The sequence below is a fragment of the Cibotium barometz genome, chromosome 15 (genome assembly GCF_041138505.1).
Source record: "Cibotium barometz isolate CiBa-2024 chromosome 15, ASM4113850v1, whole genome shotgun sequence".
NCBI lineage: Eukaryota > Viridiplantae > Streptophyta > Polypodiopsida > Cyatheales > Cibotiaceae > Cibotium > Cibotium barometz.
The window spans coordinates 28,009,510-28,026,136 of NC_141060.1; the positions used below are offsets into that span (position 1 = coordinate 28,009,510).

Here is a 16,627-nt window from a genome sequence, read left to right on the forward strand (position 1 = left end):
TCTGTCATCCCAACAAAATGAAAAAGTACTGAATAAAAAAGCTGAATCTGGGTGTGCAGGGGATGGAGCTCTACTACTAGGAGAATGCAAAGCTATATGCATGGAGTATACAATCATGATATGCAACCTAGCTAGCTCCATCCTGTACCATAGTGGGGAAGGAAGCAAAAGCCTCATCCCAAAATCCCAAAACGAGATTATATAGAAAGCATGCAACTCTGGAATTTTCATGAAAACAAAGGAAAAGAGATGTTTTCTTTCTTTCAGGCAGGGTAGCTAAACTTTAACTCAAGCCTGTAAATGACCATAGGTCAAATCACAGTTACTACAATAGTAAAACCAGGCACTCAAGCCATCGACAGTCGGTAGAAATGATATCTCATGTCCATTCAAGTCTCAAGCAGAGCAACGATGATCTTTACTATTTAGTCCAGCTATTGTCAGAATGCAGTATACTTACACTCCAGCCTTACTTAAGAGTTCCTTATTGATTGCATCAAAGTATCTTCCCTTGACAACCTGACCAATAGAGCTCATTTGGACCTTTCACGGGTCATAAAAAGTAAGAATGCCCTGAAACCTTCCTAAATGACCATGAAGGTTCTCTGGCTAGGCATAACGCCACCTCAGCCCCCAGCCATGCATTGGTTAGCACTTTCTATCTCTTTTAAGCCCCTATAACAAGGAGCATTCCCATTTCCAACACCTGCAAACCATCTGAATAAAGGTGAGCTAGCACATAGACCTTGTCCCAGTGACCAGCTTTGATCAAACACTTGCATGTCCTCAAAAGCTAGCAGTGCAATCCCTAAGGCTCGTTACGCTGTAGAAGACCATGTTGAGGGCCTAAGTGCTCAAACCCTCCTTCCTCTTCTTTCTCTATCACACCATCAATCACCCTAGTTTTCTTCAAAGGTGGCTGGCCTGCTGCCTCATCTGGGCTTGCCAAAGCCAACTCTTCTGCTGCTTCAGGTATTTCTTGCCCTACATGTGATGTATAATCTTCACATGATCCATTGGCATAGAGAACCGGAGCACAATTTATGGGGCTAGTTCCTGAACCACCAAGGCTTTGTCCTTGCACACCACCATACATAACTTCTAAGTGGTTCGAGACTGTCTCAGGGGTCTCGCCTGTAAGTGGCTCCAACAACTTAGGTCCATCTGGCTCTTTAGAGGAAGCTGTAGGCGGCTTCAAAGTCTCACTTAACCTCTGTTGTTCTTCAATTATCTTCTGCAAATACTTCGCCTGTGCTTCGATCCGTAGTTGTAGCTGCCGCTGAACCTGCACACATTAAGGCCCCCTTCAACATAATTGAACCTTAACACACTAAATCCCTTCAATATATTGTATATAATTACCTCAAGCTGCTCATGCAAACGCTTTTGAACTTCCATCTGCATTCGTAAAGCTTCTGTAATCTGCAAACCACTGCCCAAAAACAGTTTTTTGATTGGAGTTATTACCATGAAAATAAGGAGTACAGATACAAGCAATAACTAGGGCATGCATAAGGAACAAAACAAGATGTAAAGTAAGCCCACGATGCAGCGTCCAGATTGGTTAGGATGTCTGCCGAGGCCGTTTGGTCCAACTTCTCACCTGTGCCAACAGGCCAACAACAAATCAGGCTTACAGTTTCAGTTTAATGCTATTTACACATAGGTCCCCACCCACTATCGAATTGGTGGCAACTTCAATGGGCAACATTGTTTGGTCCAACTTCTCACCTGTGCCAACAGGCTCTACAGTTTCAGTTTAATGCTATTTACACATAGATCCCCACCCACTATCGAATTGGTGGCAACTTCAATGGGCAAGATTGCTTTTCCAAGGCTCAGGTGTGTTTGTGATGTGTTCCCCCCATGGGCATGCCCTTCATGTGTAAACACACAAAAATCCCCACCTGTCACATGGGTTATGCAAGTCCAAGACTCAGGGAAAAGTCATGATGGTCCCACCCACCAGCACAGCCCCAATCCCTGCCTACAGTTGAATGAACAGGGGCTTGGATAGGCAAGCTCGAGTGTTCAAGGCTCAGGGGCGGTCATGATGAGTCCCCCCACAGGCATGCCCTTCATGTGTAGCCAGCTTCATTTTGATGGAAATCATATGTACTATACAGAATCACACACCTAAATGGGACTGTACAGACATCTTAGAACTCTTTCTAAAACGAGGTATTATTGAAATCTTATCATGTTCTATCTACAGGACTTGACCTGCTGGTGAGGGAATTGGAGTGCAGGATAGGAACCTAGGTTCAAATCCCCCCAGCTACACCCCTCCCATGCTGTTGCTGTCCAATGCCTACCACTATGTATACGCGCACATGCACACATGTACATGCATGCATGTGTATAAAATATTAAATTTAAAAAAAACTCACCATCCTTCCCAGAATCAGGGATATATTTGGCCAGCCTGTATTTCTGCAACACCATGCCAATAGACAATATATGAGATTACTATTAGTTTCAAAAAAAGACTGAAAAAAGGGTAGGGCAAAACGGGGGTAAAAAGAGGTGGCTTTAAGCACGCATGCAGAAAAATTGGAATGCAGTGCCCAAAAGAAGCAGAAGATTTACCTGAAGGTGACTCTTAACATGGTAAATAGTGAGGCCTTGAACACCCATGGCTCTTAAAACACCTTTTGGAGTAGCTCCTGTTGCATCAAGAAGATTTGTATTGATATAAGTATCTTCAAGGTGATACTGGCATTGATAGAGTTGGATCAACCCCTGCCTAGTACCTTACTTAAGCAAGTATGATCTACAAATTTAAACATATAAACTTTCCATTGGTATATGTAGGAGAGCTCCCCCACTAGCGCATGTCCAGCCCCCCGCTCTGGCCTTTGGCCTCACCATCCCCTTGCACACAAGTCCACACACCCGCCCCACTTTCCTGTGCATCTGTTGCCCGCATGCATGCTCCTCTGCAGGCTAGTAGCATGTACCCCCTGCCCTCTTGCGCTGCTCCCTCTGCCTGTCCAGACTCCAGCCCATTCCCCCCTGTAGGTTGTGACACACCTGCATATTATCAGGGCCCATGCACTGTGCAGCTCGTGCAGCGCACAGGTGTGAACACCTTGTTGAAGCAAGTCGTGGAGCTGGCAAACTGTAGCATACTGGCCGACCAGGTCAGGCCCCCTCCCCCCCCCCCCCCCCCCCCCCGGCGGGGGTTTTGGTGATTCAGTTCCCCATCTCACATTTCTAGAGCGTTTGGGTCTAAAGCAATTCTCTACAAGGCTGAGAGTTGGGAAACGATCTGCAGCTACAGGCTGAGATCAGGGATCGTATTTAGCATTTCATTTTGGTATTTGAGAAACGGTCGTAATACACACAGTAGTTCAGGATAGTCGTGTGTTCTGCATCTCTCTCTCTCTCTCTCTATGGTGTGAGATTCATGCAGCTTCTCCTGCTCGTACTACACGCAGGTGGCTCCTCTCTCTAGTGCTACACGCACAAGGGACTCCCCCTCCCAGGTCTCGCACAGGCATAGCTGGTCGGACAGGAGGTCCTCACCCCTGCCATCACTGCCCAACTGGGCATAGGCGAGCGGCTCACTAGTCGAACAGGATGACCGCGATCTCTATTCTCCCCTGCTCTCCTATCCGACACATCAGCCCCGCTCTCCTGCCTCCACCATCGCCCCTGCACCACCGCATTGCCATTCGCCTCCACTCCCCTACCCGCCCCATCGCTCTTGCTCCCCTGCCTCCACCAGACAGCCACCCTAACCACGCACAAGCCACCACAACACCCCCCCCCCCTTTTTTCACTTTTCAATGTCTCAATCTTCGACTTTGCACCTTCAATTTTCGATTCTGCATTTTCGTCCTTTTCAATTTTCAATTTTGGCCCGTCTCCAAAAAAAAATTCACAAAATTATACAAACCAAAAAATCTCTGGCTTTAGTCACATCCATACATGTAAAGCCCCCATAGGACCACGTGATACACAAGCTAAACACACAAGATTAGTACTTATAGAAGGGTACAAAAAAACTCACCTCCCAACCATAGATTCCATCAAGCCCAACTCTCTGGCAAAGTGCATAAGAGAAAAGTGGCTTTGAACTCATCGTCCATTGCCAACTTTTGATCTATAACTTGGCTGACAATACCATTAAACTCATTTAGATGGGCTGTCATAGACGCCCCTTCCTTCATCTGAAGACCTATGAGTTTCTTCAACCAATACACTTTGCTTGAGGCACTTTGCTGGGCATACAAGTCCTGCAATCTCTGCCACATTCCCCAAGCTGTCTTCTCTTCACGAATGCTGAAAAGTAAAGAGTCTGACACAGACAACATGATAGTAGATCTTGCCAGCTCATCCATAACTTCCCACTCTTCAGCAGTAAGAGAAGCGGGCATTACACCCCTTTCTTTGATAGGCTTGTGCTGCTTCTTTTGGAGCAACACATTATAGCACTGGGTTTGCCAAATATCATAGTTATGTGAGCCTTCAAGCTTTTTGATGTGAAGCAATGAAGAGCTCTCACCTGTGGTTGCCATAGCAATATGCAACCTGTCAATGCCTGACTCCCTGCAAGTGTGCAAACACTGCACCAAAAGCACACAAAGTGCTCACAGTTGTTCTTCCAAGCTTTATCTCCCACTGCGGAAGCACAAATGCAACTCTACTCCCATTGTATGTGATGAAATCACCAAAATCTGGTTGCTGCAGATTTAGGACAGCACCTTAAATGTGCTCTGTTCCCCTTCCAAAGTACTGTACAGCAGTACTAAGTGCTCACCAATGATGTACCAAACCTGTACCGGCAAGTACAGCAGCTGAAAATGAACCTTTTCTTCACTCAAATCAATGTGCAGCCATGCCAAAACTTGTACAAAGCTGTCCCAAATCTGTACCAACAGGTACAGTAGCAATAAATGCTCTCCTGGCTGTCCAAATGAGTGAAAATCAGACTTTTACAGTCCCGAACACTGCATACAACAGTCCCGAACAGAAATTGGGCAAAAGCCCCTTGACTGCAAGCTGATTTTTGAGGATTCAAGGCATAAAAGTCTTGCCTGCTGCTTTGCTGAGCTCAAAAAGCATAAAATCTTGAAAAGCCCCTTGATTTAAGATCAATTGCTGATCATACATGGTACATTGACGCACATGAAGGCATCCAGAGTCTTCACAGTGCTTCCTCCAGGCCACATATACATCTAATACATGAAAGCCCCTTGATTTACAGGCACATTGAGTGCTTGACAGGCATCAACACATTGCCCAAAGCATCAAATGCGATTGCTTGCATGCAAATCAATCCAATCGGCACAAAAGCCCCTTGATTTGCACTGCAATTTGCTGCAATTTTGCCCGAATGTGCGATTTCTCACATCATACAGCATGTATGAATGCTTAATTGCACAATTACATCAAAAACCCCAAATTTTGACATCCAATTTCCTACAAATTGATCCTGATTGTGACCAATGTCACCCAATTTTGCCAATTTTGCTCAAAAATTGAGCAATTCGGCACCTGGCCTGCTCAATTGCTGATTGTACCTGCTCAATTGCAAATTGGACATGCAAATTCCAAAAAAAATTGAAGCAAATACCTCAGGTAATTTTTTGATTTTTTGTTGCAGGAAAGGGGGGTTTGCTGATGCTGCTGCAGAAAGTTATTGCTGCCTATTGAGGGTGGTCCAGCGAGGTTCTCATGACCTGGTAAAGCCCAAGTCCAGCGTGTTGGCGGCGTTTCAGGCGGTGGAGCTTTGGCTAGCCGACAGGGCGGTTCTGCCAGTAGAAAACTCTCTGGGCGGTAGCATCCACCGCAACTACGACCTCCTCCTACTCCACCGACTTCACATTGTGGGTGAGATGCAGCTTCCCGTCCACCACTGTCTCTTGGCCATGCCCGGTGTAAAAAAAGGAGCAGCTCCGTCGGGTGATTAGCCACCCGCAAGCGCTGGCCCAGTGCGAGCAAACCCTGACCAGAATAGGACTGGCGAGCAAAGGGAAGCAAGAGGCTAAGTGGCAGGCGGCGAGCGATGAGAAGCAGCGGGCACAATGGCAGAACATCAACGGTCGATCTACAACGCAACCTGTGTGACGGAGGAAGAGAAAGCGTTGGATCTGATAGAGCCGTCCAGCAGTGAACTTCCTGCCTCGCTTCTTTATTACGCCTTGTGGCCACCAGCGCCTTGCTTTGCTCACAATGCCTACGACTGCTGTGATGCTGTAGATGGTTCGCTACCTACTGTGTGCTGCTTTGTAGCACCTGTGCCTTGCTCACGCTGGCCAGTTCCTCTGCTCGTGCCAAGCTCAAGGCTCCGTAGCCGAGCTTCTTCTTCGCGATGAAGATGACTCCGCACACCCGCACACACACAGTCACAACCGTGGCTCTGATACCAGTTGAATGGGAGAGATAATTAGGGTTAGAGTTTCATGTGGGAGACATACACAGAGAAGAAGGGAGAGAGAGAGTTGTGGGGATAAGTCAACTCATCAAGTGTGAGTGTGTGACTCCCCTATCACACATGTATATTGCACTAGTACACATAGTGCACTTAGTACATTAAAAGTACTAAGTGTACTATGTACTATAACTTATGGGCTTGTACACACTATAAGGGTGGGCATAATGCCTTTACCCCAACACGTTTTTCAACGTTTTCTATCCAGAGAGCACGTTTTTTGAAAAAAAAAACATCTACAAGCGATTGGAAAATTGATTGAAGGAGCTCCTGCCTTGCACAAATCAGCTCCTACCAGCTCCTCCCGCACTTCCGAGGTTCCGTGCCCGCCAACTCTCAGGTTGGTTGTGTGATTTTTGTTTTTTTTTCTTCGATTTTGTAAAAAACACACAGATTTTGAAATTTGGGGGTTTTCATGCCAGGGTGCCAATCCAGCCCTGCTTTTGTCAAGATGCCTCACACTAAGGATGCCATGTGGACCCATGTCACTCTCGTATCTAAATATGGTGGTTCAAGCACACAAAAGTGGAAATGCAATTTTTGCGAGGTTTGCTCAGGAGGGTCCATAATCCGTGTTAAGGCCCATTTCACAGGTTTAACCGGGGAAGGCATTGGTGCATGCAAACTTGTGCCTGCAAACATCAAAGCCAAGCTACAAGAATGGAAAAGACAGCAACAAGCAGGACGCGGTTGTGGGCCTGTGCTTGAGGATATTGGGGTTAGTGAGGATACATGTGAGGCATCAAAGAGAGCACCGTTGGGTTCAGAGGAAGATGCACAGAGCCAAGCAGGATTTGGGGGTGTTGGTAGTTCCACTCCCACGGCAACACGAACCCCTTTGCCCTCATCACCCAAAGCCTCTCTAAAGAGAGCAAGCATTCAAGCAAGCATGCAAAAGCAGGCAATTAAAGATGCAACTATGGAACTCACTAGGCTTTTCATCCAATGTGCTTTGTCTTTTCACATTGTGCACACACCACGATGGAAAAAGGCCATGAGGGCAATCAGCCGCATTGGATGTGAGTGGGAGGGACCCTCCTATGAGACCTTGCGCACTAAAGAGCTCAGAAGAGAGCAACAAGCAATGGAGGTGGAGATGGAGCCATTAAAAGCCACTTGGAGCAAGTATGGTTGCACATTGTTATGTGACGGGTGGCCAGATATACGCAAGAGGAATGTGTACAATATTTTGGTGTCCTCTTGCGAGGACACTATGTTTTTGCGTGCCATTGATGCATCTATGCCTGGGACAGTGGTGATAGAAGCATTTATATGGTCACACCTCCGCGAGGCTATCAGGGAGATAGGCCCACAAAACATAGTGCAGGTGGTCACTGATAATGGTAGCAACTGTCTCTATGGGACGGATGATAGAGAATGAGTTCCCACAGATTGTATGGACTCCATGTGCATCCCATAGCCTAGACTTGCTCATTGAAGATCTTGCCAAGATTAGGTGGATTGTTGACATCTTTGACACTGCGCGTAGCTTGGTGAAGTTTGTTACCAAGAGGCCCAAGGTCTTGGCAATGTTTCGTGCCAATAGTGACCTTGAGCTTTTGAAGCCCTCACAAACCAGGTTTGCCTATATGTTCATTGAGGTTGAGAGGGTGGGACTCGTGCGCACAGTGGTTAGTCGAGAGTGGATGAGCTGGGAGGACGATAAGCACCCGAAAGCAGTTGCTTTTGCACGCAGAGTGATGCAAGAAGATTGGTGGAAGGAGGCAGAGACTTTATTGAGAGCTCTTCAACCAATCTATAGTGTTCTTCCCATCACTGGCATGGAGGGTAGCACTCTTGGACTCTTGTACGAGTTCATGGACCGGATTGGAAAGGCTCTTAACCAATGCACTCTCTTGACCGATGAGAGGTACTGAACTTCCAACTAGTTGCCTTCTTGTTGTAACTTGTAAGTTGTATCGTACTATGATCTATCGTAGCCTGTAGGAGTGAGCTAATAGCTTTGATCATTCAAGGTTAATTTTCAGGGTTGAGGACATTCGATGGGTTTGGAATGACCGATGGGATTGGTTCCATAGACCAATCCACGCAGTTGCCCACATATTGCACCCTCTGGCATAGTGAAACCCAGTATATTAATGAAGAGTTGGAAGATGGATGGCAAGATTACATTTAGAAATGGACAGGAGGAGACATGGAGCTCATGAGACGCTTGGAGGATGAGCGGCTAGTGTATCGGAATGCCAGCCACGCATTTGGTAGACAGATTGCATGCATGCGAGAGAGAGAGCTTCAGCCAGTCTCATGGTGGGAGAAGTATGGGATCAATAGCCCTCACTTGGTGAGTAAAACTCTAAAAGACAAGTCTGTTATTTACATAATACATTGATCAATGATGATTATACTTAGACGTTAGTACCTCGGTAGACTCAATGTCACTCTCAGAAGAGGAGGATGCTGGCTCAGCTGCCGCACTCATCTCAGCGCTGCACTAGTACTAGCACCTCTTGATAATGCTACTGTAGATGCTAGTGTGAGGTGCCATCAACTCCTCATACAACATGGCATATATGTCGCGCTCCTTGTGAGGAATCTCTGGGACATCTTTCATCTTCTCAATGTCGATTTTATCGACATTGACGTGACGAGGCTCTATCGGATTGCCCGACTACTCAATTAGGCGGAGATTGCAATGGCAATACACCAATCGCTCCAACTGAGCAGTAGACGACCTGTTCCTCTTCTTTGTATGGAAGAGGGCCCATGTGCTCCAGTTCCTCTCGGGTCACCCAAATTCTTTAGTTTTAGCTTGTAAACATGTTTTAATGTGTAAATGATGCATGTTTAATATTGTTTTGCAGAGAAGGCAACATATTTTTAACAAATTATAAACCTGTATATAAATTTTGAGGCCTGTACCCCCCCCCTTTTTGTATGAAACGTTTTTGAAACTTCTAGAAAATCAATGAAACGTTTATGAAACACGTTTCATGAAACACCTGGCAACTATGCTTCCCATACCACCACAACCTATCCTAAGGGACCTTCGGCAAGACTGCCATGTCCATGGCAAGAGTAAGGTCCAGGCATAGACCAACAACCAACTCAATGACTGAATAATGGCAATAACCCTCATAGGACCACCTGATTCACAAGCTAAACACACAAGGTTAGTACACATAGAAGGGTGCAAGCAAACTCACCTCCCAACCGTAGATTCTATCGGGAATCAACCGAGCCAGGGGCTAGGGTTCCATACCCCACAAGCCAAGCCAATCAATCTTGGTGTCCCATACCACCAAATCTTGTCCTAAGGGACCTTCGACAAGATCGCTTGTGAACCGCCATGTCCATGACGAGTCCGGTCCAGACAGAGACCAACAGCCAACTCAATGACTAAATGATCACAATAGCCCATAAGTCACTTATATAATGACCATTGCCGCTATAAATAACAATCCAACTATAAATAGCCAGTAACCATCCATTAATACTAATAATGAACCCTAGTCACCTATAACTTGCATATGGCCTTCCCCTGATCCTTGGGCTCCCCAACCCTGACCAGATTAGGCCCTAATCTCGAGGATTAGTGTTAGGTACATAACCATACATGCCTTCACCATTCCCACCTGCCCCCATGGAGCCGACCATGCGTATCCCTCCTTCAGCCTCCGCCTTTCCTAGCCACCATCCATCTTCCACAGTCCACCACACCCAGATTCACTTCCACCATGATGGAGACTCAACTTACTCCGACCATCTCTACCAACATCTAACATACGTAAACCCCAATCTCCAACTAGCCGACCTCACCTCTCAGCTCACCACAATCTTACACACCACCGTCATAGCCACATTTCCATCCACTAGAATCGATCCACCGCCACCCCCCCCCTACTGGCACCATGCCTTGCCCCCACATCACGTTTTGTATCGGATCTGTGTATATAGCAGAGTTTATACAGCTTCTCTCTCTCTACACTTCTGTGTTTTCTTTCTCACAGCAGTTGTCTTATTTTCCGTAGTGCATTCCGACATGGTATCAGAGCCCCAGGTGGCTTGAAGCTTGGAGACGATGGGAGCTTGAGGGTTTGCTGTTTTTTGGTGCTGATTGGAGATTTCTTGGGCTGTTCAGGACTTGGAGAACGGGTAGAAGGCGGCCATCACTGTTGGACAGCCACCTTGCATAGTGTTTGCAGCCTCTTCTTCATTTTTTTCCCCACCCAGCCTCCCTTCACAAGACCTTGTGAACCCTTGAGATGGCAGACTTGCTTGAGATGGCTAAGAAGCACGTGAAGATCCCCACTCTCGCCACATTCCCGGTGGATCGACAGTTGGACAGAACCAACTATGGCATCTAGAAGGTAATGATGGAGTCTGTCTTGGAGTCTTATGACTTGGCTGATTTCATTGTGGTTGGTGTTCCACGGCCAGAGTTGGAGGATGGGGAGCTTTTACCCTCTACTAGGAAAGAACGGGAGGCTCAAGCACAGTTATGGGATCGTGTCAACACCCATGTGCGTTCTTTCATCTTCCTTAATTGCACACCTGAGGTGATTAATCATATCAAACACATGACATTGGCCAAAAGGATTTGGCAGCACTTGGCTTCTCTGTATAACAGGGTATCACCCATGAAGCAGATTTCCTTGGAAGTGCAGATGCGAGTGATGAATCCCGCAAAGTCTTCGACGATGCAAGAGCACATCAACAAACTCCAGGCTCTTCAACAAGAGGTTCTTCAGGCTAGGAAGGAGATATCTTCAGAGGACATGGCCATCACTTTGCTGTCTCATCTGACCTCTCAGTATTCAGCTTTCTACTCCTCTTTGATCACCAGTGGGAGGCTCAGCACCATCACATGGGAGAAGCTTGTGCCTATGGTCTTGGACCAAGAAGAGCATTTTACGAACCCTCCACAAGGCGGAGGTTCTGAGGCCTTGACTGGCCAGCAATCGAAAGGCTGCAACAACAACAATAAGGGCAAAGGGAAGTCTTCATCGGAGAAGTCTTCTGAGAAGAATCCCAACTCAGAGCGAGATGCTTTGAAGGCCAAGCGGACCTATAACCATTGTGGCTAGAAGGGTCACTATTGGAGGAAGTGTCCTCAATGGAGTACCGAGAAGAGTGTTGATTCTTCAGCTGCAGCTGCAAAGACTCTAGGGATACTCCGGGGTGGATTCTCGATAATGGTGCTTCCAGGCACATGGCTCCTTCTCGAGAGTTATTACAGGATCTTCGACGACAGACGGGTCGCATTTTCATTGGTGACAATTCCACTATCCCAATTCAAAGTGACGGCAGCATGGAGATTATTCCCGCTGGCAAAGGGGGGAAGCACTCCTCCTGTGTTCTTTATGTCCCAGCTCTTGGTTTTCATCTTTTGTCAGTGCATGAGGTTTGCAAGGCTGGCATACGGGTGGAGTTTGATGAGCATCTTGTTGCTCTCCAGGACAAAGCAACGGGCCAAGTTGTTTGGGAAGGCCGAGTGGAGAATGGAATCTACAAACTCTCAACACTCTCTCACAGGCACTCAGCTCGGTGATTTGTGGCATTTCCGTTTTGACCACTTGAATGTGGATGCGCTGCGGCGGGCTTTCCGAGACCAGATAGTGAATGGCTTGCCAGATGTTAGTTCTTGCATTCGTGGTAAGCAACACAGGGAATCTTTTCCGAAGCAAGCTACTAGGCGGGCTTCGAAACCTTTGGAGTTGTGTACACACTGACTTGTGTGGACTCATGAGAGCATGACGTTTTGTTGCTTTGTCTTGCTTTTCATGGCTGTTTTGTAGGTTTCCTTCACGGAGAGATCTCGGGTTTTGACACTAATGCTTTTGTGCGGAACATGGCATCAAGCGGGAGCTGGCGAATACAGGTTCGCCTTAAAAGAATGGAGTAGTTGAGCGTAAGAACCGGACTGTGGTGAAGATGGCGAGGACGATGCTTGAGCATCGTGATCTTCCTCGTCCACTTTGGGGAGAGGCTGTGGCTACAGCTCTGCATACCCTCAACTGATCTCTGACAACTTAAGTACCAAAGATGACTCCGTATGAGACTTATTTTGGCAGGAAACCAGATGTCTCCCATTCTCGTGTGTTTGGGAGTGATGCCGCTTATGTTCACATTCCAAAGAAGCAGAGGGGGAAGCTTGACTCAAAGTCCCAAAAGCTTGTATTTGTGGAATATAACTCTCTTTCCAAAGGCTACAGGTTATATGACCCAAAGTGGAACGAGGTTGTTGTCAACAAGGATGTTGTCTTTGATGAGCATGTTCTAGCTTCCACTGTTGAGGAGCCACATGTCACCATTTGGCCACCCAATTGGTCCACTCGTGCTTTCTCATCATGTATGTACATTGAACTGGTATCCATGGCAGTTGTTTATGCCGGGGATTGATGCCACTCATGTGATACTGTGGAATTGGCTTTCCGTTGGGACTTGTGCCTGTGTACATGCCCGGAAATGTCTATTGGATTGATGTTAAATTGGGTTTGGTACCTCGTGTACTTGCTTGGAGCACGTCTATTTTGGTATAGTCTCATGAACGGGGATTGTCCATACCAATGCTGCATTGCATAACATCTTTATGTGCTTGCTTGCAATTGAAATTGCATGGTGTTTTCATGCTTGCTTGACCAATGTGTAGTTCCGAGTAAGGGGACGCCCGCCCGTGAACCGTGCGTGTGAAACTGTCTGCTGACATGGTTATGTGGCATGTGACAGGTGGTAAGTATTGGTCATAAACCTAACCTTAGGAATTAGCACTAATTTATAAGTGTGTACACATTTCATTAAGTTTTGGGTGACCAAAACTCACTTATAAATTATGACCAGCCCACTGTTCACACACGCTGATGTCCCGAGGTGGACAAAACCCAATGTCCACTGCCCAGACCTTATCCCCTTTGTACAAAGGAAGTAACCAACCATGTGTCCGTTCTAGCTTGCACCACATAGCATCTACATGACACCTAGAGTGGACAACTCACCACCACACACTTCCCTCTCTCTCTAGATGTAGGCGCCTCCATCAGGAGGCCTCTTGGGCTGTATTTTCTGCACTTTCTCCTTCCCAACTCTATATCCAAGCTTGCTAGGGTGTTTCCCAAGTTTCCAAGAGTGTTTCCGGGTGCTATTCACTCTCCTACACGCTCCCAATGACTGAAATTCAGCAAAACAGCTCTCTTACTTGCTGTAATTTCTGGTCGTTTTGCTGAAAACCCTAATTTCAGCCTTCCTTTCTCAAGGTAACCATAGGGGAAGCTTTCCCAGGCTTCCCTTTGTCACCATTTGGTCCATCACCATTTTTGGAGCCACTTCTATGGGACTGTCACTCCATAGAGCGGCCAGATTTGTGCCATGTTCACATGGGGCCAGGCCAGTGTCCCATGTGAAAGGGCCAGTTTTATGGTGTCACATGAACGGAAGCCAGATCAGTGCCACCTGTGTGCGACCAGTGCTGCGTCACATGGACAGGAACCAGTTTCGTGTCACCCGTGTGTGATTTGCTTCGTGCTGTATGGACGGGAGCCTGTTGGTGCCACCCGTGTATGGCCAGGATGGTGTCTTACCTATGGGACTGTCACTCCATAGGGAGACCAGGACCTATTTATTTATATTTGTCGCGCCAGTTTTGTGCCCGATAGGAACCTCTTGTACAAGTTTCATGAAAGGGAGATTTCGTCCATTATTTGTGCACATGCATTTATGCCTGCATGCATAAATTTGTTTTTGCATGACTTGTTTGCGTGTGTCTGCCTATTATGCCGTGCCAATACACTGGACGGGGACGCCCCCAATGTACCGTGGAATGCTGTTTGCTGACTTGGTGGTGTGGCGTGTGAACAAGTGGTAAGTATTTCCATTTTGGCCCTTTTAAAAGGTAAAATCCATAAACTATGGTTAACTTTAATGTTTATAAGCTAATGTGTTCACACACATTTAAAAAAGGGGCTGTGTCAAATCCCCATAGAATCTCCTCGTAGAACGCTCCTAGTACGAGACTCGAAACCTGCAAACAAACCAAACAAACAAGAAGGGGGTGCAGACCTGACTCACCTTCCAACCACGACAGCCGTAAGCAAGTCCACAGACTTGGCTGTCCCCACCGAGCCACGAGCTGAGCTAACTAGATGGACGTACCGACCAATCTCTACCTCGCGACGTCCCATACCGCCACGAAGCTACCCTCGCGGGCCTCGAGACTGCTGCCGGCCTCGGCTGCATGAAGCAGGTGCACGTCTGCACTAGATCCAAGCTCCAGACCATAGAGCTCTCACAAATCACGCGAGACTCTATATGACTAATGACTAACCTTGGCCACCTTTTATAGGCTCTTGGCCGTTCATCAGGCGTCTACACTTGGACGCCCGCCCGTTAGTCTTTCCCTAACTCAGCTCGTCAATCTGCCTGCCTAGCTCCAAGCTTCCCCAAACCTCGAAGCTAGTCTTGTGTGCGTGTAGCACACGATAGATACACACTGTGCACATGAAATACTCCCCTTTCTCTAAGAGCTTACTCCTGACCTCACTAAAAAGCCAGGGTATTCTCTCTGAAGAGTAGTCAATGTCTCCCATGTAGCGTCCTCCTCAACACGATCCTTCCACTTGATCTTGTATTCTGTGGTATTACGCAATCTTCTTTCATGAAATCCAAGAATCCTTTCAGATTCGTGTGGAACAAATGTCATGTCCTCGACATCTATGATTTCTTGAGGAGTAACTAACTGATCTGTTCCACCCACTACTTCCTTAAGTCTAAGGACATGAAATACAGGGTAAACTTTCACATGAGAAGGCAAATCCAATTCATATGCAACTGACCAATCTGTCGTGTAATACGATACGAAATGGTCCACAGTATCTAGGGGATAATTTCGGAGATCGACATGTCCGTAAAGTCTCGTAATCTTTCGGAACTCGCAAATACACCATTGTTCCTGTAGAGAACTCTCTGGGTGAACGATGTCTATTAGAATAAAATCTGTCTCGGTCTTGAGCACTTCTAATAGATTCCTTCGCAACTTGTAGAGAACTCTCTGGGTGAACGATGTCTATTAGAATAAAATCTGTCTCGGTCTTGAGTACTTCTAATAGATTCCTTCGCAACTTGTATCATTTCTTGCATATCTTGCAAAAAATTACGTGCTGCATCATATTGAAGTCCTGAGAATCCTACTGTAACACGTGATCTAGGTTGAAAACCATACATAAGCATGAAAGGACTAAAACCTGTACTCATATGCTTAGTACTGTTATATGCAAAGTCTAACATAGGAAGATAATCCTCCCATGAACTCTGTCTTTTAGATACATATGCTCGAAGCATATCCTCCAAAATCTGATTCACTCTTTCCGTCTGGCCATCAGATTGAGGATGATCTGAGGAACTCAAATTCAAAGTTGTTTCCAACTTCTCAAAAACAAGTTTCCAAAAATCACTCGTAAACTTAAGTCCCTATCACTGACTATGTCCTGCGGTAACCCGTACAGTCTAAACAATTGCTCGATAAATTGCCATGCTAATTGCGTAGCTGTAATAGTCTTCCGGGTCGGTAAAAATCTAGCCATTTTTGTCAAGCGATCTACCACAACCCAAATAGAATCGTGGCCTTGATGTGTTTTTGGCAATCTAGTAATAAAATCAATGAAAATACTTTCCCATTTATTACCTGGGATTTGCAAAGGTTGCAATAACCCAGCCTGTCTAAAGCATTTAGCTTTATTTGCTTGACAAACTTGACACTTGAGAACATAATCTTCTACATACCCTTTCATCTTTGGCCAATAAAAAGTGTGTTTCACTAACGATAGCATCCTGTGTACCCCAGGGTGTCCAACAGAAGGGGCGTTGTGACACTCCTTAAGAATCTTAGACCTAATGTCCGGGATCTGTGGTACACAAATTTTGTCATTACGGAATAGTAAACCATTCCGAATCATCCACAAGCCTCCTGCAGCCTGAATGGTAGACTGCTCGGTCATTGAGTCTTGGTCAATCAATGAGCTCCCGTCCTGGATCTTCTGCCAAAATGGACCAAAATAACTCACTCCTGCAAAGCGCTCTCAATTACTGAAATAAGTCAGTAGTAATCTCGGTGAACGACATAGTATTCACCTCTCTAATTCGACTAAGCGCATCTGCAACACTATTCATGGACCCTTTCCGATAACGAATCTCAAAATCAAAATCTTGCATTAACTCAGTCCAACGAGCTTTCCTTCC

General features: G+C 46.4%; 1 protein-coding gene across 1 annotated transcript in view; it reads right to left on the reverse strand.

Annotated features, from left to right (window-relative positions):
• Positions 1 to 224: 224 nt before the first annotated feature.
• The window catches only part of LOC147631131 (myb family transcription factor PHL7-like), a 30,302-nt gene continuing 13,899 nt past the window's right edge, over positions 225 to 16,627 (reverse strand). Inside the window, exons 3-7 of the mRNA XM_086809479.1 lie at positions 2,590 to 2,666; positions 2,391 to 2,433; positions 1,546 to 1,603; positions 1,363 to 1,432; positions 225 to 1,285 (exon numbers count right to left, since the gene is read on the reverse strand). Of these exons, the coding sequence (XP_086665605.1) occupies positions 809 to 1,285; positions 1,363 to 1,432; positions 1,546 to 1,603; positions 2,391 to 2,433; positions 2,590 to 2,666 (725 nt within the window). The 3' untranslated portion in view covers positions 225 to 808. The remainder of the gene's footprint in view (positions 1,286 to 1,362; positions 1,433 to 1,545; positions 1,604 to 2,390; positions 2,434 to 2,589; positions 2,667 to 16,627) is intronic.